Genomic DNA, 23,798 nt, shown 5'->3' with positions numbered 1-23,798 from the left:
CCAGGATTAAGGATCAGTAAATTGTCTCCTCTGCATGCCTTTCACTGCAAAGCTTTCAGTGACTATGCTACAGCGTGTCCAGAAACACCCAACACAACCAGGCCAGTGGGCTCCCAACCCTCCAGGACTTGTCAGCAATCTTCACCCCAGAATGAACACATTCAGCACCCCTGACATGCAGTCACATCTGCCGTGGAAGGCAGCATTCCACTAGCTCTCAACATGCTGCAAGAGTGTGTGTGTGTGGGGTGGTGACTGTGTCCACAGACATTGAGGTGAATGCCTGTGCAATCTTTGTCCATGCAGAACAGACAGGTTAATCAAAATGAACCTCTCCTGCAACTGCATGGGACAGAGATTAGCTGTCCGGGAAGCAAGGGCTGAGAAGTGCGTGCAGGAATATCAGTCCTTTGCTATGTCCCTTTCCCTAGCTTTCTTGGATGGTAAAAGCTTGTCAGTGAATTGCTTTGTGAAGGCTGCACACCTGAGAATATGTTAAGGACAATACAAAACACTGGTTTCTCCAGCCTCTTATTCTCACTGAGGCTGAACGAGAGCATATTAAAGAGAACAGTAGGGGTGGGGGGAGAAAAGCTTCATCTAGTGGAAGCCTCTTTTCATCTTCAAATGATTGAAAGAGCAAAACTGCTCACAGGCCCAGTCAAAGCAGTCTCAAGGTGAGCAAGGCAAGTGGGGCACAACAGAGATGCCTTTGAATCTATCCTGGCTAAGGGGGCAACTACACAGAAACACAACCCAAACACTCCCTCTCTGTCTGATACAGTCACAAAAATGTAAGGCTGAAATGCCCTTGTGGAAGAGATATGAAGTCAGTAGTAAAAATATTGCAGCAATGCCAGAAGGTATGGCCCCTGAAGCGTCTATGGGATGGAAGAAACGAGGAGAAGCTTGACAGAAGCCTGGCTGATTCTCCCCACTAGATAGTCTATTTCCTTAGAGAATACCAGCCCTCCCACTTGACCCAGCTGCCTGATTGTGATCACTGTCAGCAGAAGCCCACTAGACACACGAACAGTTAAACAACAGCAGCTTGAGACCATGGGCCAAAGGCCTGATGTGAGACTTAAGCAGTCCCTGGGCCAGTCTTCTGTACAGGGGTGACTGTCACTGAGTAATCACTAACACTGGCTTCCACTCTGTCCCGACCCACATTCTCAGTACCAAGGGTGGGGAAGCCTCTGATTTCTACTATGCCTATATTGCACCATGCTCCTGAGTGTGTTGTCAGCTGCAGGGATTGAATCTAGGGCCTCTGAATCTCCAAGCCTGAGCCACTACTACTTGAGCTACAGGGCCCAAGACCACAGCAACCTCATCCCCCTTTATATGTGGCCCAGCCACTAGACAGGGATGGAGCACTGCATGGATAGGGTATGGGTTATACCTACATTTCTGTCTCTATCACCTTGTTCTGTATTTTCAGGATTTCGTTCTAGATAGTACTTTGGGAGACATTTTGTGTCTCTCTGACTAAACTATTATTTGAAAAAAGCAACTGTTGCAAGCGTGTGTTAGTGGAGTTCAGCCTGTGACACTGCACCCCATATTCGTCACAGTGATATTAGTATAAGATTATGACATAATTCTGATGTATTTTATGCAAGGTAGGTCATGTAAGATATCATTGAAAAGGTTATGATTTACTGAATATAATTATCCTATCTGTATGCATGTATCATTTTTGTATCTGAAGTTCGGAACAGTGACTATATATCTTTATGACAAATGTGTTTACATCTGGGGAATGCCCATTAGGCAGAATGCACCCAGTCTAGATGACTGGCTGGGAAGGGCCATTAGAGAAAACAATAGGCCTTAGAAGAAGTTTATCTCCCACCAGAAAGGTGTGGGGTAGGGTGTGTGGGAGCTTCCTGAGGACGCTACAAACAGCCTCTGACTCATGGTTGCTGTGACACTACAGGGACATGTAATCAGGTCACCTGGTATTGGACTCCATCTTGGAATACCAACTTTTTTCCACTGAGTGGCATGAGCACTAAGCTTTGAGACAAAAGGTTCCTGCTATATGCAAAAGCTATTTAAGGCAGGGGAGTTACATCATCTTGGTTCTTCACTGACTCCCTGCCCCAAAGAGACTCTGGGAATCACCTGTGGAGCAAGGATTGAACTGTGGGCAAGTGCTGGACCCAGGCTAAAGGGATTTTTAGCCTGTGAAAGGAACACCTGGGTTTTTTAAGCTGTAAGCAAGTACAGCTGGCTCCTTAAGAATCACTGCAGCCTGCTTGAATCATCATTTAGGGTGAGGATTTGCTACTCATATCCAGTCTTTTTAGTATATTAAGCTTAGTTTGCATGTTTTGTTTGTTTGCTAGGTAATCTGCTTTGATCTGTTTACTATCCCTTATAATCCCTTAAAATCTATTTTTTGTCATTAATAAACTTATTTTTGCTTTGTCTAAAACCAGTGTGTGGGAAACATAACTTGGGGCAGAAAGCTGTTGCATATCCTTCTCCATATTGAGGGTGGGGCAAATTTCATGAGCTTATGCTGTACAGATCTCTGTGCAGTACGAGTCGGTATAATCTGGGTTTATACTCCAGAGGGGGATGTGCACTTGAGCAGTTGGGCAGTTCCTTAGCTGTAGCCTCCCCATGCAGAGCTGATCACTGCTCTGTATGTACTGCAGCTGGGTGCGTCCCTACCTGTATCGGTGCTGGTCACAGTAGTACAATGTAAAGGGAGCCCAGGCTGGTGGGTCAGGGGGGCTCAGTGGTATCCCCATTCCAGGTGTCACCCCAGTGGGAGATAAACTTCTTCTAAGGCCTATTGTTTCTCTAATGACCCTCCCCAGTGAGCCATCTAGACTGAGTGCATTCTGACTAATGGGCATTCCCCAGGTTTAAACACATTTGTCATTCAGATATATAGTCAATATTCCTAACTTCAGTCACAAAAATGATACAAGCAGAGGAATAGGATAATCATATTCAGTAAAACCATAACCTTTTCAGTGATATCTCACATGTCCTATCTTGCATAAAATACATCAATATTATGCCATAATCATATCCTAATAATATCACTGTGAAGCATATAGGGTGCAGTGTCACACAGCTACTCTTTGTTTAAAAAACTTCTTCATTTTTAAAACACCTGGGAATGAATGGTTAAATTCCCCACTTCACCGAGTCCAGAATCATTCACTGTCACCCAAATCAGCTGAGACACACTCAGGCTGAACTTTGTCCTTTAAAAGATAGTATATTTGTAACTTTAGATGTTGTTGTGACAATTTGGGAAATCTGTCTATGTACAGTTTATGAAGTCTGTTTGAGATTATGAATTCTGGTATGTCTGAGCCTTTAGGATTATCTTTGCTGTATTTTCACCTTATTTTCCTTGAGCTAAAGAGGTAGGGAGGAGTGCCTGGGTGTAGGTCTCTGAATAGGATGGTGTGAAGTTATCTAATTAAAATATAATCATGGAAATTATTATTGCTACCACTTTATATAATTTCTATGAATCTTATACAAAGTGTGACACATGATCAGAAAGGATTAAGCATCCTGCAGGCTAATTGACCCAGATTCAACCATTAGAGACATGTTAGAAGAATATGTGAATGGTAATTGGGGCCACTCCATGGTAGATAGGCTAGAACTTTGAAATGCAAACCTGTATTGTTAGAGAAAGATGATACTAATTGTATGTGTTTAATTATAGCTTGTTAAATGTTTGCCATGTAAACAGACAGTTCCTGTCTATCATTATAGCTATTGATTTACAGATCAAAAGGGAATATTAACAGTTAGATGAATCTTGGGTACAATAAAGTCATTGTCTATATGTCTCTTTAAAGTCTGTGATAAATTGCTTAATGGATAAATTATCTTACGTTAATACATGTAGTTAATTACCCGACTTTCCTCCAACAGCTTCTGCAGTGGAACCTCACTGGCAGTACGAACATCGGCAGCACCTTGAAGGCTCAAAATTTTGGGGAGTGCAAAATAAATGCAATATGATTTTTTTAAAGAAAAATAACACAAGGAAAACTGGACTGGACTGGACGGGGGGTTGTGGGTAGGGACAAGGAGAAGTATTTCACCAAAGACTGAAAATAATTTTTCATCAAATGCTTTATATTTGAGAAAAATCTAATCTCAGGAATTGTTCTTCACACAAAATTGCACCCATTTAACTATTTAACCCATTTAACATCAGAGTGTCCACAAACTGATTTGACTATTTTGGTGTAAGTCTGTGTGTTAACATTCTTCTTAGGGAATAGAAGTGGCTAAAGTCAACGTAGCTAAAGTTGGAAGTCAAATCCTATTGGGAAAAACAGAAAGGAGCATAAACTCTGGCAAATCAACTGTAAAAGTATAAGGCCAAAAAAAGAATTTGAAGAACTAGCCAAAAATTCAAATTAACAGACCTTTTTAAAAAAAGTTCATCAGAAGCAGGAAGCCTGCCAAACAATCAGTGGGGCCACTGGATGATTGAGGTGCTAAAGAAGCACTCAAGGAAGACAAGGCCATTGTGGAAAAGCTGAGTTTTTTTTTCATTGGTCTTCACAGCTGAAGATGTGAGGGAGATTCCCACACCTGAGCCATTCTTTTTAGGTAACAAATCTGAGGAACTGTCCATGATTGAAGTGTGAATAGAGGAAGTTTTTTGGGGAAAAAAGATAAACAGTTTTCACCCAAGAACTCTGAAGGAACTCAGATATGAAACTTCAGCACTACTAATTGTGGTACATTATTTATCCCTTAAATCAGCCTCTGTACTAGAGAACTGTAGGACAGCTAATGTGACACCAATTTTTAAAAAAGGGTTCCAGAAGTGATCCTGGCAATCACAGGCTGGTAAGCTTAACTTCAGTACCAGGCAAATTGGTTGAAACTATAGACTCATAGACTTTAAGGTCAGAAGGAACCATCATGATAATCTCTTCTGACGTCCTGCAAATTGCAGGCTACCAAACCTCACCCCCAGACTCCTGTAACAAACCCATAACATCTGGCTGAGTTACTGAAGTCCACAAATCATGATTTAAAGACTTCAAGTTACAGAGAATCCACCATTGACTCTAATTTAAACCTGAAAGTGACCAGTGTCCCATGGTGCAGAGGAAGGCAGCAATTCCCCAGGGTCTCTTCCAATCTAGCCTGAGGGAAAATTCTTTCCTGATTCTAAATATGGTGGTCAGTTGGACCCTGAGCATTTTGGCAAGACCCAAGAGCCAGACACCTGGGACAGAATTCTCTGTAGTAACTCAGAGTCCTCCCCATCTAGTGTCCCATCACTGGCCATTGGGCATACTTGCTACTAGCAGTCACAGTCTGCCTATGATGGCATGTACCAGTCTCATCATACCATCCCCTCCATAATCTTAAATTCAGTCTTGAAGCCAGTTAGGTCTTTTTCCCGCACTGCTCCCCTTGGAAGGCTGTTCCAGAACGTCACTTCTCTGGTGGTTAGAAACCTTTGTATAATTTCAAGCCTAAACTTGTTGATGGCCATTTTATATCCAATTTGTTTTTGTGTGAACATTGGCAATTAACTTAAATAACCCCTCCCATTCCCTCGTATTTATCCCTCTGACGTATTTATAAAGAGCAATCATATCTCCCCTCAGCCTTCTTTTGGTTAATCTAAACAAGCCAAGCTGCTTGAGTCTCCTCTCAGACGGTAGGTTTTTCATTCCTCTGATCATCCTAGTAGCCCTTCTCTGAACCCGTTCCAGTTTGAATTCATCTTTCTTAAATGTAGGAGACCAGAATTGTACACAATATTCCAGACGAGGTCTCATCAGTGCCTTGTCTAATAGTACTAACACTTCCCTATCTCTACTGGAAATACTTTGACTGATGCACCGTAGGATCACATTAGCCTTTTTTCATGGCCACATCACATTGGCAGCTCATAGTCATCCTGTGATCAACCAATGCACCAAGATCTTTCTCCTCCTCTGTCTCTTCTAACTGATAAGTCTCCATCTTATAGCAAAAATTCTTGTTGTTAGTCCCCAAGTGCATGGCTTTGTATTTTACACTATTAAATTTCATCCCATTTCTATTACTCCAGTTTTCATGGTCATCTAGATCTTCTTGCAAGATATTCCGGTCCTCTTCCATATTAGAAATATCTCCCAACTTTACATTATTTGCAAATTTTATTAGCACACTACCACTTTTTGTGCCAAGGTAATTAAAAAAATGTTAAATAAGACTGATCCCAAGACAGATCCCTGAGGAACTGCAGCCTGACAGTTCACTTTTCAGTATGATCAATTGTAACCTTCCCTTTAACCAATTCCTTATCTACCTTTCAATTCTCATATTAATCTCCATCTTCTCCAATTTAACTAATAATTTCCCATGTGGAACTATATCAATGCCTTACTGAAACCCAGGTAGATGAAATCTACTGCATTTCCTTTGTCTAGAGAATGGGTTATCTTCTCAAAGAACAAGATCAGATTGGTCTGGCACAATCTACCTTTTGTAAAACCATGTTATATTTTATCCCAATTACTAATTACTTCTGTGTACTTAACTACTTTCTCATTCAAAATTTGTTCCAAAACCCTGCATACAATTGAGGTCAAATTTACATGCCTGTAGTTTCTTGGATCATTTCTTTTTACCTTTCTTAAAAATAGGTACTACGTTAGCAATTCTCCAGTGCTAGAGTACAACTTCCAAGTTTATGGATTCATTAAAAATTCTTGCTGTTGGGCTTGCGATTTCATGTGCCGGTTTGTTTAATATTCATGGATGGAGATTATCCAGGCCCCCCAATTTGGTTCCATTAAGCTGTTTGAGTTTGACTTCCACCTCGGATGTGGTAATTTCTACTTCCATATCCTCATTTCCAGTAGACACCTTATGATTACCCCAAAGCTCCTCAATACTCTTATGAAAAACTATGGCAAAGTATTTGTGTAGGTGTTTGGCCATACCTATATTATCTTTAATCTCCACCCCATCCTCAGTGCTTAGTTGTCCCACTTCCTTCTTTCCTTGTTTTCTTTTTCTTTATATGGCTATAGAACCTTTTACTTCTGATATTAATTTGACTCAATTTCCTTTGCAAGGTCCAGCTTTGCTTGGCTTTTGGCAGTTCTCACTTTTCCCCTACACTTTCTGACCTCCAAGAGGTAGCTTTCCTTGCTGATTCATTCCATCTTTCATTACATAGTAAAGAAAAGAATTGTCAGGTGCATAAATGACCATGATTTGTTGGGGAAGAGTCAACATGGGTTTTGAAAAGGGAAATTGTGCCTCACAAATCTTTTAGAATCAATAAACATGTGGACAAGGGTGACCCAGTGGATATAGTGTACTTGGACTTTCAGAAAGCCTTTGGCAAGGTCCCTCATGAAAGCTTCTTCAGCAAACTAAGCAGTCATGGGATAAGAGGAAAGTCCTTTCATGGATCAGAAACTGGTTAAAAGAGAGGAAACAGGGTAGGAAGAAATGGTAATTTTTTTAAGAATGGAGAGAGGTAAATAGCAGTGTCCCCTAGGATCTATACTGGGACCAGTGCTGTTCAACATATTCATAAATGATCTGTAAGAAGGGGTAAATGGTGAGGTGGCAAAATTTGCAGATAATATAAAATTATTCAAGATAGTTAAGTCCAAAGCACACTTTGGATCTCAGGTGACTGGGCAAGAAAATGGCAGATGAAAGTCAGGGCTGATAAATGCAAAGTAATGCATACTGGAAAACATAATCCCAATGATATCTTTAAAAAGATGGGTCTAAATTGGCTGTTACCACTCAAGAAAGAGATCTTGGAGTCATCATGGACTGTTCCCCAAAAACATCAATGTGCAGCAGAAGTCAAAAAGCCATCAATGTTGGGAACCATTGGGAAAGGGACAGACAATAAGACAGTAAATATCATAATGCCACTATATAAATCCATGGTATGCCCACATCTTGAATACTGTGTGCAGATGTGGTCGCCCCATCTCAAAAAAGACATATTGGAATTGGAGAAGATACAGAAAAGGGCAACAAAAATGATTAGGGGTATAGAACAGCTACCATATGAGGAGAAATTAAAAAGACTGGGACTGTTTGGCCTGGAAAAGAGATGACTAAGGGGAGACATGATAGAGATCTATAAAATCATGACTGGGTGTGTAGAAAGTAAATAAGGAAGTGTTATTTACCCCTTCGAATTACAGAAGAACCAGGGCTCACCCAATGAAATTAATAGGTAGCAGGTTTAAAACAAACAAAAGGAGGTACTTCTTCACATAACACACAGTCAACGTGTGGAACTCATTGCCAGGGGATGTTGTGAAGGCCAGAATTATAGAATTAGATAAGTTAATGGAGGATAGGTCCATCAATTATTATTAGCCAAAATGGTCAGGGATGTAACCCCATGCTCTGAGTGTCCCTAAATCTCTGACTGCCAGATTCTGGGACTGGATGACAGGAGATGGATCACTTGATGATTGCCCTATCCTGTTCATTTCCTTGGAAGCATATGGCATTGGCCACTGTTGGAAGACAAGATACTGGGCTAGATGGACCATTGTTCTTATCCAATATGGCCATTCTATGTTTTTTATAGTCTTACGGTAACAAACTGACTTTAGCTAAATCAACCTGAGCCATTTTTATTCCATAATAAGAATGTTCACAGACAAATTAACCTTAGCAGAACTAACTTGGTTTTAATGTGCAAGTCTGTATGTAGAACAGGGTCTAGGCACCTGGCACTGCTGTATCTGGTGTGACAAAGCTCTGTCCTTGCCTCCGTGGGTCTCACGTTTCCTGGTGGATTTCACTAGCCTCAGAGGCTCACTGGGACCCTCCACGTAACCCTTCTCTTTCTAGAGACAAGGGTCACAGTCTACTGAGCCATTTTCATCATAAGCCAGCAAGGGAGGTGAGGAGAAGTTATCCTTCCTTGTACAGTCTCTGTTGTCTCCCAGTCTCAGTGATTAATCAGGGGGCAAAGGTGGGGGGAGAGCCCAGGCCCACCCTCTACTCCAGGCTCCAGCCCAGGGACCCTAATAGTATCAGCTATGGTAGCTGACCTTTTAGAAACATAACGTGTACAATTCCCTGGGCTACTTCCCCCACAGCAGCCCTCACTTCCTCAAGCTCCACTTCACCCTTACCTCAGGGCCTCCTTCCTTGTGCCTGATATGGTGTGTGCTACTCAGCCTCTCTAACAGCACAACTTCCTCCCACAGCTCCTGACATCCACACCCACCTGACTGGCTGGGAGGCTTTTAACTAGTTTCAGCCAGCCCCGATTGGCTTCAGATGTCCCAATCAACCTAGCATTCTCCCTGCCTTCTAGAAAGTTCTTAATTGGCCCCAGGTGTCTTAATTGACCTGGAGCAGCTTCCATTTCACTTAACCTGGTACCAGGGATTTGTTTAGCCTGGAGCTAATATATCTATCTCCCACTACGTTTCCATAGTCATCTGGTCTTGCCCCGTCACACTGGGCACTGGTCTACATTAGAAGAATTGCAGGAGGTGAGCCAAACTAGTTTAAATCTATCTAGTTCAACTGGTGCAACCCCCTTATGTAGACATACTTAAGCCCTGTTTAAATGGGTTTGTCTTAATGCATAAGTTACCAACAGAAGTTGAAAAGATACGGCTGAGGGTAAAGCAATTTGAGTGCATCTACATTAAGGAGATGCATCCATGTAAAGTGATTTAAAATTGATCTTTATGCATGTGTTCAAGCCCTCAGTCTTCCGTTTCAAAGGGGTGAAAACCAAAGTGACAGTCTCATCTGAAAAACAAGTTAGTTTAAGCAGGCAGCACATTTAACCGCCCATTGCCTTTGAAAGGTGATGCCAGTTCAATGAGTGTTACTGAACCAGCGATGGAGAACCTAAGGGGGGATGTAACTCAGCAATAGGTGGAGTGTGGTTTGCCAAGTGCCTTCCCTTTGCATCGCATGGCAAGCACAGAGGAAAAGGCCCTGAGGCCAGTGGGGAGCAGCACCTCCCAAGCTATAACTCCTAAGAACTCCAGGAGTCCAGAGTCTGCAGCACGACTTGCCTGCACTGAGGGAAATAATTTATTGAAAAAGGAATTTGAGCACAAAGGCTCAGAGCCCTGCACTCCTCCCAACAGACATGAGGGTGAAAACTGGTGAAGTCTGGCTAACTCTTAATTGTTCTGGAATCTGAGATGACCAATTTGATATCGATGGCCTCTCAGGGTACGTCTCGATCAGAGCAAGCACATGTCTGTCTACCCATGGTGGGAAGTAGGCTCCCAACTGTAGGCTACCTCTATGTGACGAGCGAGGAACGTGATTCTCCTGCTTGTGCACCCAGACTGGCTGTAGGTCAAGTATAAATAGCAGTGTAGCTGCAGTAGTGGCAACAGAGGCACGACTCAGCTGTGCAGAGTACAAACCTGTCTAAAACCTTAGGGATGGCAAGTAAGTCTGAGCATTGAGATAATGGAATCTCAGTGTTGCCAACTCATGTGATTTTATTCTGAGTCTCATGATATTGGTGTGATACTTAAAGTGCCAGCTCCTGGAGCCAGCTGAACAGGTGAGAGTTTCAGCTTTCATTAAAAAAACAAAATATGTTTCGAGCCCTCAGGGTTGAGGAGAAGAGATTGAAATGTGCCCTGAGTGCACCCTACCAGGTCAGACACTAGAAGGCAAACAAAAAGAACCTTACATGTATTATTTTTTAAATGCTCATGATTTTGGAGGGCCTGAACTCTTGATTTCTGAATGCCTGGGGTTGGCAATCCTGGAATCTTCATTTTCAGGATAGTTGGTTTATTTCCTCTTGTCTTTTTGGTGTTTTGGACCAATACAGTTTATAATTTGAAGGGAACCTCCTGATACACTTATTAGGGATAGTAGATCACCAGATTGTTTTGTGTTATGTTGTTGTTTTTTTCTTTTTTGGGTTCTGGGTTATTCCCCCTCCCAAGCTTAATAAGCTAACATACAAATGGATAAATTCATGGAGGTTAAGTCCATTAATGGCTATTAGCCAGGATGGGTAAGGAATGGTGTCCCTAGCCTCTGTTTGTCAGAGGGTGGAGATGGATGGCAGGAGAGAGATCACTTGATCGTTACCTGTTAGGTTCACTCCCTCTGGGGCACCTGGCATAGGCCACTGTCGGTAGACAGGATACCACTCTGGATTGACCTTTGGTCTGACCCAGTATGGCCATTCTTATGTTCTTACAGAAATCACTATGAATTCTCTGTTTTTGTTAAGCACAAATTCAGTCTATTCCAACTGATCGCTCTATTTTGGTTTCTCTGTAATATTTTTTTAAAATGCTTAATCCTTGTAATGCTTCCCTTAGCTAACACAGAGTTGGTTAATGAATCTGGCAATAATAGCTCCCTGTCTGATTTTGACTTTTCCCAGTTAGCAATAAACAGTGATTTCCCCCCAGAGTTTTGCATAGCGATGGAATTTGCATAGCTGCCCTTGTTCAACAATACTTGTGATATACCCCCACCACTTGTCCAGGCACCACATGCCAGCCCCACTGGGGATGTCAGTGCAGATCTGGGATGGGGTCTGCCATGGGAATGCTGCCTCACAGCCAGCAGCCTTTACTCTACAGTTGTTTGCAGGTAGGTGTAGCAAATTGGTCCCATGAGAGCTCAGAACCCATGTGAGAGCTGGGTGGATAAACAGCATCACTGCGGCTTTAGGGTCCGGTTCCACTGGGCTCTCGCGTGGGTGAGAGCCGGCCTCCTTCCATGTGCAGGCTATGTATGGCCTGGATGAGTCCCAAACCCTGTGCTATGGAGGGGGCTGGGAGGAGGTTTGCCCACAGCTTTGCTTCCCCACTCACCAGTCTGCAGACCTGCAGACCCCACCCCCAGGAAGATGAGGTGAGTGCTCAGCCATGGCAGCTCCATGAAGGGCTGGGTGTAGCAGGCACCATCTAGCCCATAATAACCAATGAACTGCACCATGGGCAGCTAGAGGTATGTTGATGAAGCCTGGGAGGCATCAGGGAGGGGAAGGAAAGGAAGGATCTTTTAGAGGCACCAGGTATGATCTTGGGCAAGTCGCTGACTTGCTCTGGACCTCAGTTCCTCATCCTTCCTGTGCCCATGCTCTCCATTTCGACTGTAAGCTCTTTGGTGCAGGGACTCTCTTACCATGGGGCTGTGCAGCCTCTACGTAAGAACATAAGAACAGCCATACTGGGTCAGACCAAAGGTCCATCTAGCCCAGTATCCTGTCTTCTGACAGTGGCCAGTGCCAGGTGCCCCAGAGGGAAACAACAGAACATGTAATCATCAAGTGATCTATCCACTGTCGCCCATTCCCAGCTTCTGGCAAACAGCACAATGGGGCCCTGGTCTCTTGGGGCCTCTGGACAGCAGTGTAATGCAAATGATTATCAATAATAACAATAACAATAACAATACAGGCCAGCATGGCAGTTTCAGCCCTGTCTAGCTCAAATCAGGTGTCACAAAACCCAGTTTGTCTGGCTGGCTAACTGAGTGACTGGCTGGGAACAGACACAAAGTTTGGGTCCAGCAAGTCTCTCTCTTGCTGAGGCCGGGGGGTGGGGGGTAATAAGGCCACCCATAGCTCTGGGACCCCCAAGAAAGTGTCATGAGGGACAAATCTGGTCCCTGCCCCCACCCCTGGCAGGGACCCTGCCTCTTGTCCCACAGGGTGTTCCTCGGCTGGGGAGTTTCCCGAAACTCTACCACGCAGTACATGAGCTGGTCCTGCCAGGAGTTGAGTCTTCTGTGCAAAGCGGCAGCTGGGTCACATTTTAGCAGTGTTGCGGCCACGCAGATGGAGCAACACTCTGGACTGCTCTGGCAGCAGCTGTATTGATTTACTGCTTGAAAGTGGGCAGGCTATGGCCCCCGGCTCTGCGGCCTATGGAACTCTGAGCAGGTACAAACAACTTTGGGGGCCATTTGCCTCCCCCAGTTCTCCTAGTTAATGCCACTGCTCTGGAGCCCTGGTTGGATAAGTGCCAGGTCAGTGGAAGAGCTGGATTCCCCACTAGGGTGTGACTGACTTTCGTATCAGTTATCCAGACTACTGGAAATAAAGGAATAAATAAGGTTGGGGTTTTCCAGGGGCCTAAGGCAAGCTCTCTCCCCTCAACATCTTGGGAAATCCCAGCCCAAATCAATCATTGTACTACAGTAGCTAGACGTGGCACAGAAGGTCTGTGCTTCTCTGGTTCACTCTGGGTTTAGCAGGCAGCATCTTGCCCATAATAATCAATGAACAGCAACATGGGAAAATCTGAAAGCTGCTCCAGGAATTGCTGCTAGGAGCAGTTGCACAGACAGACGGGCCCTGCTCACTGCAGCTAGTAGTACCGCATGTCTGGAGAGGGAGGTGGAACTGTATGTGCAGAAATATCCCACTGATTGGCTAGCTAGTGTCTAGCCAGGGCTCGTTATTCCCTGAGGGCAGAAGAGGGTTATTCCCTGAGGGCCAGTGCAAAGGATTATCCACCACTTAGGCACTAAGGATAGCGCTGAAGTGGGGCTTGAACAGTGCACTGGTGTTGCCCCTTTGCACAGGAGCCAGTTGAACTCTGTGACCTGCCCAGGTTTCTGTGAGGTTACTTCTCCAGATCTCAGTCACATCCCTCTGTCTGAGTGGAGGGGAGACCCAGGCTGAAAGAGGCACCACAGAAGCCTTTTATTATTCTGACAGAAGCCATGTTCCTGCCAGCCCCCAAGCCTCAGCCCACTTCAGCCACCTAGACAGTGACCAATCAGCACCTTGGGCACCAGCCATCCTGATAGCTTAAAGCTGCCACCTCCACACTCACGTGGCAAGGTGGAGCTCTAGGTGACCATGGCCAAACGCTGCCTTACTCAGACCTACTCTACACACAGGGTTTGTGCCAGTGTAGCTATGCGGGGTGTTTTTTTACTGAGGAGGTTATACCAGCGCAAGCCCTACTGTGGATGCCATTCTATATGTTTCAAGGTGTGTTATACAGTTATAGCTCACGCTCCTTCCTGTTTGTGACTTACTGTATCGTATAAATACATTTATACTGGTATACTTGCATCCACGCTAGGAGGTGCACTGCTTAAACTATCCTGGTCTAGTTAAAGTGATACAACTTCTGTGTAGACAAGGTCTCAGTCCTTAAATTCAAGTGAAGCCAGGAGGGATATGCCTGAAAAGAATGTGAGTGAGGATTTCACAATTTTGGCCCCAAATGTCCAATATGCTGTAATGATGCTAATGGTTTTGATGATTGCTAGAAGAGAAACCTTCTCAGAAAACATGGCAGCATCACCTGACAAATTCAGAGTTTGACAGTTATAGAAAGCCAGAAAGAAAGAGGCTGTGTTCATATACTTCACATTGACGGCCCTTTGAAAAAACCAGCGAAATTACCTGTCAAAAGAAAAAGTCATTAAGAGAGTTCAAGTTGCAGATATACTGCACTTAAACACTAGAGAACATCAAAAGATGTCATAGTTAATGAAAACTTCCAGGCTTTCAAATACTCACTTTTTAGGTTAAGGTTTAACACTAAACTTTACCTTGTATCCTTATGTGATATATTTAAATGTATCCTCCTACAGCTTTGTTGGACAGTGGAGCAATTACAGGAGATGGGAGATTATTATAACCTGTATGTACTTATAAGCTTTTCTGTGACACTCAGATACTATGGTTTGGGTGCCAATATAAGAGCCTGGATGGACAGATAGATAAATAGCATTTGACCAGTTTAGCTCCTCTGTGGGCAATAGGGAAGTGTTACTATCTTTATTTTCAGATAGAACTACTCAGGCACAGAGAGGTCAAGGGCTACATTTTCAAAAGTACTGGTTAATATTCTGGGTCTCAGCTGTTGGGAGTTCAATGTAAGACACCTAGGCCAAGATTTTCTGAAACTGGGTGCTCATATTGCATTTAAAAATCCATATTTGGCTGGGATTGTCAAAGGAGCCCACAACTCAGTGAGAGCTGGGCACTAACTCCCTTTAGACTGCTTTGAAAATTCTAGCTTCAAACATATAAATCGATGATTTCCAGAGGTGCTGAGCATCTACAGCTCCTACTGGACTCAGGGGGACATGCTGGGCTTTCTGCACTTTTGAAAAATCATCCCAATTATTTAGATATGTTTAAATATGCATTTAGGAGCCTAATTTGAGGCACTCAGTTTTGGAGATCTTGGCCGAATTCCAGATTCTTCCTCAAGGTTTCTGAAACAAGGTCAGTGTTTCCACAGAGCCGCACTTTAGAGGTGTGTGTTTGGCTGCGTGGCCAAGGAACCTTCTTGGGCTGCTGGGACAGTGAGGGTCTCTTGCTGGCCAGGCACTGGAAGATCCAGATGATTCCACTGTTGGGTCTACATAGTCAACTGCTTTGCAAGTCTATGGATGAGTCCCTTGCAAAGGTGGCTGACACTAGTGTACAGATCTGTAATGCATATTGGGACATGGTGGTGTTCCCATCTCACTGGGCAAAGATTCCCTGCTGTGGTGAATGTTGCCAGAAAATATATGAAATGCACACATTCCTCTGCACTGGGAGACAGGGCTCATCTATGAACCTCTGTGGTTCATGGTCTTTGGAAGCCTCATGAGTCAAGGGTCCCCATATATCTTCCACAGCTGAGGGCCACAGGCGAGCTCTCAAATCCTCTCTTCCTCGGATCCGAGGTAACCAATGCAGATTCTCACCCAGAATATGGCTACCATGTATTAGCTGGACAGGGGAGAGGCAGGGCTGGGTCAGGAAGGTGCATGTGTAATAGAGTGACCCTGCATTGCCGCTGGTAGGCACAATAAAAACTGCAGCCCTTAGGCCCATGTCTGATTCTCACAGGCATAGATTTGTTTTGTTTAGTTGTATGGTGCACAAACATCTCCACAGTTTCAGAGCTGCAGGTCTTGATCTGACCCAGTCCCTGCGATTGTGACAGATTATACCCTTTTATTCACACCCTAGACACTATTGTACTAATTTTTGTACAAAGTATGCCTTGTGTGGTATCATCTGAAAACTCATAATTTGTTGGTTATTATTGTCCTGGTAAAATTGTGTAGTGACAGTGTATGTGATGTTATAGGACACTCCTGTATGGTGTTATTAACACATGTTCCCAACCCCGCAGCCCTGCCCAAACTGAGGTTGTCAAACAGGTCTGTCCTACACAAATGAATGGGTGATCTGCTCAATTTTCATTTAAGCAGTAAGGAGAGTATTCAAGCAGGAAGGGAAACAAGGGAAGCTCAAACACATGAGGACAAGCAGTGGGAACATCCTTCCACACAGACTTTTTGTCTACTTGTCCCCAGCTGGAAATATTTTTTCAAGAGGGAGACTGAAACTATAAAAGGAGGGAAAAACACCCCAAGGCACCCTCCCTCTCTCCCCTTGCCCATTGCATTCACTGCACTTGAAGTGATAAAGGAAGCATTCGTTGGGCTCTGGAAGAGGTGTCCTGACCTCTAGGATTTGGTCAGTAAGACTGCTGAAAGCATTTGGTGAGAAACTGCTTTTATCATATATAGTTTGTTTAAATTAGGTATTAGTAAATATCTTCTCTTTATTTTTCTTGTGACCATCTCTGACCCTTATGCCTTATTACTTGGACTCACTTAAAATCTCTCTCTTTGTAGTTAATAAACTTGTTTTATTGTTTTATCTAATCCAGTATATTTAATTGTAAGTGTCTAGGAAACTCCATTTGGGGTGACAGGATATGGGGCTTATTATTCTTTTTAAAGAAATAATGGACTTAGTATAACTTGTATTGTCCAGGAGAGGGCTGGGCAGAACAGGACATACATTTATTGGAGAAAATCTGAGACTTGGGGTGTGTTGGGGTCACCTTGGAGTATAACCGAGGCTGGGGAGAGCCAGAGTGTAACCCATGCATGGCTGGCAGGCTGCAATTACACACAGACACTCAGGGTGTGGTTTGCCTGCTGGAAGGCTGATTATGAGTGGCCCAGGTGGGAGCTACTTCAGCAAGGCATTGTAAGGCACCCCAAGTTGCAGGGCAGGGTTGACACAGCTGCTTATTAGTTGTGACTGTACCCTGGTATGTCACCTTGATATTGGGCTTTCTCTTGTTGACAACTTCAAACTTGTACTCTGTGACTGCCATGTCCCTCTGAAAGGGGGCACTCCTGTGTTTGTATCAAAGACACAGAGCTTCCCAGCACAGGCCCTGTCATACACAACAGACTTCTTGATAGCTGTTACTTACTTTATTACTGAGATGGAGCTAGGCCTTACAGGAAATTGAATCGATTATTGGTAGTCTTTTGGGAAAAGTCTTTTGCACAGGTCATCCTGGCCAAAAGCTAAGCTGATAAGAGTTTGTACTTAGTACTATCATTTGGCTTCTATCCCTACATTTAACCACATCAAGGCCCCTTTCACCAGGCAGTGGCAGTTTCAGTGATGTGTTCTCAAGAATGTGTCCGCATCAAAGAAGCGTAGGGCAGCTGGACGGAGTTCAGTGCACATCTTTACAAACCCCTTGTGTCTGGAGAGTGTAGCAGGACAAAGTTCAATGGGACTGCTCAGTATGAGTAGGGGGGAGCAGGAGCAAGTCCGAGGGAGAGGACTTATGGTTTGTTGTCAAATTTTGTTACATTTCCAGACTTTCAAATTTTTCTTTTTGGCTTTTTAAAATACAGTATGTTTTATGTTTCAGTGAGGTATATCGACATCCTTAGTTCTGTGCTACAGAACATTTTCATCCAGTACCTAGGCATAGTATATAAAGTAAATGACACATTTCAGGGAGTCTCTCACAATGAAAATCAGTTACAGAAAAAAAGGCAGTATTTTCAATTGGTAATCAATAAACAGACATATAGTTACATGACTTCCACTGTGAAATGAAAACATTTACCATCTCAAGAAAGCAGAAATTCAAAAATTGTGAAATTATAATCCAGTGGCGTCACCGGTGTACCAGTATCCGTTTATATCAGAAAAGCTGTTTAGGAACAGGCACAGAGCATTGGAGGGGGGTGAATGGGCATGTTGGAGATATTTACAATAAACAGGTAGGCAACCTCTTTACCCAGTAGATTATAAAGGGTAAAAGGCTTCCAGGAGAAGACAGAGTGATGTACCCAGCACCATAGGAAATCAGGCCTAATTCAGCAAACTAGCCCTATGCATCAAAGCATTTAAAGCATATGTTTTAAGTTTAAGCAGGTAGCAACTACTGTACCTGCTTAAAGTCAAGCACATGCTCAACTGCTGTGCTGAACCAAGGAGAGGGATTTCTCTTTTAGCAGATCTGTATTGCAATTTCTGTGGTGGAAATACCCAAATGCACTCACCTGAGTAATCCAAGTGAAGCTGATGAGACTACGTGTGTACAAGCTACTCAACATCAGTAAGAGTCTGGAATTGGACCCTGCTGAAGGGTGGTAGCAGAACACAACACATGGTAGAAAACAGCAGCGAGCAGCTGATACTAGCCAGAGTGAAAATGGATCCATAGTATGCGACAAAGAGACTGACACTCCAAGGGACATAGAAATGTATTAGGGATAAGTCCATAGTATAGACCACCACCAGGTCCATGAAATAGATCAGATTACAGCCCAGATACAGGAGGTAAGCATCCCTCCCTCACTTACATGAATGTTCCCAATCATTTCATGAGCTTTTTGACACTGGTTTTTGGTTGATATTTAGTCTGAAGTACCTGCTCCAGGGCAGACAGACAGTGAGTTACCTGCTCTAACTGCAGATTGGGGAGACAATCGGAGGTTCAGAGATAGCCAAGCAGGCTTCCCCCATCTCTGGTATAAAGTAGGTGGAATACCGGATGGCTCTGTAAGGACGAGGGAGCGTGTTGTGATGAGTAATCAGAGGCAGCACAGCAGAGAACTCAGTGAGGAAACAGCCACATGCACCATCACTCGCTTGGGGTAAAAGTGACTTTTCCCCTGCAGCTCTGCCTCCATGGAAAGTGACAGGGAACAGCGTTGCAGACCAGAGATGTCAGTGCAGCAAGTGCAATGGGAAAGGAAGTTGAATTACTGCCTTGTCATTATGCCCCTTGCAGCTCACAGGCTAATGAGATACAAAAAAAAAAAAAAATGAAATGAGCTGACACCTACTTAATCTCTTCAGAGAAGAATATTTACTTGGGTTAGTCTTGACTGCAGCCTCGTAGGATGGCGGGAGATGGGAGAGGTTCTGGAAGGACCTGGAAAAGGAGAGATCATAGGGCTCCGTGGCGGAAGTGAGGATATTGTTCATCCGTGGTTTTTCTGCAAGAAAGAATAAAAACATGTCCACGCAATGCACCAGTGGACAGGGAAGAGAGAGGTGAGAAATTCCCATCCACCTGCCAGGTAGCAGAGCCACTCCCCTACATCTGAACCAAATCTGACAGCTAGGCACTACACTATAATTCAAACTGACACCAGCCAAGCCATGGGAAATGAAACCCAAGACTTTGCTGCCTTTAGTCTCCACTGCAACTATTAACAAATGCAAACTGCAGTGAAGAAGTGCTGCCCACAGAGCACAGACTCCTTTGTTAAGTCAATGGTAAAGATAGTCATCTCATTATAGACAGAGAATATTGCACTGTTGCCTATTCCCCAGGGGCTCCAATATCTCATCTCTGAGGACAAAGTTAGCACAGATGCCATTAACATCTATGTATAAGCGACCAAACCCACCATGTGGGGAAGATGCTTTTCTGCATTCTGCACTCCAGTGTCTTGTGTTTACTGTAGAATACAACACACCCTCCCTTTAAATCAGTCACATGATTTCAAACACTGCCCCTTTTGGGGGTGGGGGCTCTTCAATTCTCCTCTCCCTCTGCACTAGGTGGAGTCTACTATTAATAAGTGCCATTCAGACTGGCTACTAGCACTAAGAATTCACTTCCTGAGTTCTGGTATCATCCCATTCTCTCTTTGGGAGGAGATTATTGTCTTAAGGGTTGGGTGGAGGGGAAGTAGTGACAGTTCCTGAAGCCTCCTGTGTTGTTGGATGCCAATCTGACTCCTGTCGTGACAGGGAACCTACAGAACAGAGACTGTAAAGGTTTTAAGGCCCATCCACAACTGAACTTTCATCCTGGTATCCTGGCAAAAGGTGATGTCCCAAGCCAAAATATTTCTAGGAAGGGTCAGATGCATGTTGGGACCTTTTGTTTTGAGAACTGGGTTTTTGCTGATGTTCCTGAGCTGCCTCAAGGTTGCTCTGTTGAAGGGTATTTCTGCAGAGCAACTGGGAGCATGCTTCCCAGCCTGGGTAGACAGACACATTAGTGCTGCTCAAGCTAGTGTACTAAAAACAGCAATGTGGCCACAGCAGCATGGGCATCAGCTTGGCCTAGCTGTCCAAATACATGTCCGTGTGTCCCCTGGGTCTGGACATGGGCAGTTAGCCAAAGCCACTGCCCATGCCACCACAACCAGATTGCTATTTCTAGTGTGCTGGCTTGAGCAGAGCTAGTGTGTGTCAGTCACCTGCACAGGGAAGCACACTCCCAGCTGCAGTGTGGATGTACCTGCAGAGTTCAAATGGCTCAGGTGAAAGGAGACTCCTGGCAGACGATGGAGGCATTGCTGGGGCCAGCCTGGGTGAGGATTTCCCACAAATAGGAGTGTCTCTCAGGGAGATGGGGACGGCATTTGTTTTCTTGCTGCTTTCAGTGACTGACCTTTCTGTGTCATGGTCTAAAGCACATGGCTGAACTTCAGACCATCATGTTTCTCAAACCTAACAACATATCCTAGATGGTCTTTGAGCTGAGCTCCTGCCTCTGCTGGACCTGTCAACAGGGCACAGGGGAACTCTATCCCATCAGACAACCCAGGAGAATTGAGCCTTGTCTCTTGACCTAACTGTCCACCCCTCAGGAGTGAGTGGAGTGCTCTGGAGAAAGGGGCCATGTGCTCGGGCTTGAACTGGCAGGAATGGCCATGGCCCCTGTCACCTGTTGTGCATGGGTCTCAGAGACTGCATGTCTATAGAATCATAGGACAGGAAGGGACCTCTAGTCCAGTTCCCTGCACTCATGGCAGGACTAAGCATGGGCAGTAGAGGAACCACCCATTCAGGAAAGCTAGCCCACCAGCCCCGCCCCTTCCACCTGAAGCTCCACCCCCTGAGTCCCTCCTCCATGGTCTCTCCTCCCCCCACAGCTAGAGCCCTAAGCCGCCCACGGTCCAAGCTGTGCCGGCTGGCCCACCCCACGTATGCTGGCCCAGGCCAGCCTGAGCCACCCCAGCCATGCCTTCCTGGGCCACACTGGATGCCCCAACACCAGCCAGCTGCCCTGCCCCTTGGCCAGTCTGAGCTGCCCCGGCTGGCCTGACCCCCGGGCCGGCCTGAGCACCGGCCTGAGCCACCCCTGGCTGCCCCAGCCCCTGGCTGATCCCCAAGCTCCAGGCCACAGCTGGAGCTGAGCCCCCGCCGGCTTCAGGATGTGGGGGGCAGAGCATGGGCGGGGCCACAGCCTGGGCCTTAGCCTTCCCTGGCCTATGATACTCGCTGCCCCTGGGACTAAGTATTATCTAGACCATTCCTCGCAGGTGTTTGAGGCCTCACTGGGTTCAGTTGTGCTGCTGCATATGGAGGAAGTTAGTGCCCAGTGAGCGAGGGTCACAGGGTCTGGCTTTCGGTCAGGAAACCACAACACTCCTTCCTGCTGGCTAATCTGTCTGTGTTTTTATAGAACACCAGTTATGATGGCAGCCCCCGCCCCAGCATCCTGCTTCCTGGTGACCCTTCCTACAGGGAACAGAGCTCAATATTGCTTCCTCTGTCGGCAGGTGGCTCTGCTCCCAGCATTGCTCAGAGGCGATGAGTCGCTGAGGGAATCACTGACCCCAAATATCATGCCAAGCACAACCCCCAGCTACCATTGACAGGCACGGAGATGCTCTCTTTGACATCAGTGAGAGCTGGAGTCAGGGGCTACTGCAGCTCTGTGTCTGACCCTGGGCGAGTCACTGCACCTCTTGGTGCTGAATTTTCCCCAGCTGATAAATGGGGATCATGACACCCAACTTTGTAAAGTGCTTTGAAATCCTCAGCTGCACTGCACTATGGAAGTGCTAGTTCTCACATCGCGTAATGATGACAATTAGTATTGTAACTGAAAAAGGCTCAGCCTACAGTTGCTGTCAGTAATATCGTTTTTCCACACTTGGCATGATTTTGTTTCTAATTGTGGGCTCTCCTTGTCACTCCAGAAATAGGACTTGGTTTAAAACCAGTCTTGTGTAAGGAAACTTTTGTGATGCAGGCTGCCGAGAGTGATTGTGATAGGAAGGCAGTGTGATGAGGCTCTGGGAACGAGGGTCTAGGCCGATCGTTGTGAACTCCCTAAAGGAGGTGCTGTTGTGCACACCGGCCTGTGTATTACTGCCCTCCCAGGTTGCAGGAGACTTGAAATTTCCACCAGTTGTCCATTCTCTCCAGTGTCAGCTCCCAGGTTTTGTGTGTCCCTTGTTAACATATGGAAACCCTAGGTGTCCTGCTCTCTGGCCTTGGGGTGTAAAGTGTTTGTTTAGGGTTACAGTGTGACAATATAGATAGCACTGAGGTGTTTCCCCAAGAGCCATGTATAGCCTGCCTGCCAAACTATTTCTGCCCAAAGCTCTGATCCTACGAGCTCCTATGCATGGCAGAGCCCTGCACCCACAATGAGCCCTAACGGGACTTCCCATTGGTGCAGGGTCCGTTTGGGCATGTGAGCTTGCAGAATCAGGCCTGCATTCATAAAGAGATGTATGGATTTCTGCAGCAATTTCTGGTGCAGGAATGAGGGGCAGCCTCCAGCAGAGTTCAGGCTCCTTACTGCATATTGCTTTTGTTATTTGTCACAGAGGGAGGCCATGGGTCAGCATCTTGAAACAGAGCCCTCTGCACGCTTGCTAGCCCTGAGCATATCTCTAGACATGATGACTGGTGCATTTGGATTTTATAATGCTACTGGAGAAAAGAGGCCAAGCCCCTGGGTCCAGGCAGTCTGCGGAGTTTGCTTGGTATTGAAAGCACATCCCTTTGCCGAAAGTCAGGTGGAGTGACTGAAGCCGAAGTTTAAAATAGTCTTTCATCAGCCCAGCCAAAGGCCTGTTGAGTGATGACGTTGATATCTCTCCAGTGTGCGGGTGTTAAAGTAGGCAGAGATCAGGCTATTCAAAATAGCAGTGATCACAACTGCTGGAAGCCTAGTGTCAGACTGCGGGAGGGACAGATGGGGTCCTGGCCGAGTGTGCGGTAGGCCTGGGTCATGTGACCTGGTCTGAATGGATTCAGGGAGCAGCTGGGTCTGACAGGTATGGCAAGAGTGCAAAATTCTGATGCCACTCGGAGACACCAGCCAGTCTGCTCCGAGAGCTGAGCCCCTTCATCCCCGCATCAGCCTCATGCAGCAAAAGGGCCTGGCTCGGCCCGGGCTGCTTGCGCTGCCTGAGGAGCACCAAAAAGGCACCACTGTCTGGGCTTTGCTTTTGTCTCAGGATTCCCAGCACACTAGGTGAGAGCGTCCGAGGATGGCGTGGGGGCGGCCAGACTCCCAGTCCTGGCTCAGCCACAGTCCTTCCTCGGAGCTCTCACACCCGAAGCACAGCGGGTGGCACAGCTCTCTGCAGCTCCCCCCCGTCATAAATACAAAGGGAAGGGTAACCACCTTCCTGTATACAGTGCTATCAAATCCCTCCTGGCCAGAGGCAACATCCTATGACCTGTAAAGGGTTAAGAAGCTCAACCAACCTGGCTGGCACCTGACCCAAAGGACCAATAAGGGGACAAGATACTTTCAAATCTTGCTGAGGGCGGGGGGTGGAAAGGT

The 23,798-nt window shown here is 45.5% G+C and overlaps 1 protein-coding gene across 1 annotated transcript in view; it reads right to left on the bottom strand.

Annotated features, from left to right (window-relative positions):
* The window catches only part of SHISA6 (shisa family member 6), a 380,789-nt gene that overhangs the window by 8,820 nt on the left and 348,171 nt on the right, over window positions 1–23,798 (bottom strand). Inside the window, exon 5 of the mRNA XM_077833890.1 lies at window positions 19,093–19,245. Coding sequence (XP_077690016.1) covers window positions 19,093–19,245 — 153 coding nt within the window. The remainder of the gene's footprint in view (window positions 1–19,092; window positions 19,246–23,798) is intronic.

Source organism: Eretmochelys imbricata, chromosome 14 (genome assembly GCF_965152235.1).
Source record: "Eretmochelys imbricata isolate rEreImb1 chromosome 14, rEreImb1.hap1, whole genome shotgun sequence".
Taxonomy (NCBI): Eukaryota; Metazoa; Chordata; order Testudines; family Cheloniidae; genus Eretmochelys; species Eretmochelys imbricata.
Note: the sequence above shows the minus strand (reverse complement) of the source record. Positions and strands in the feature narration are given on the sequence as shown.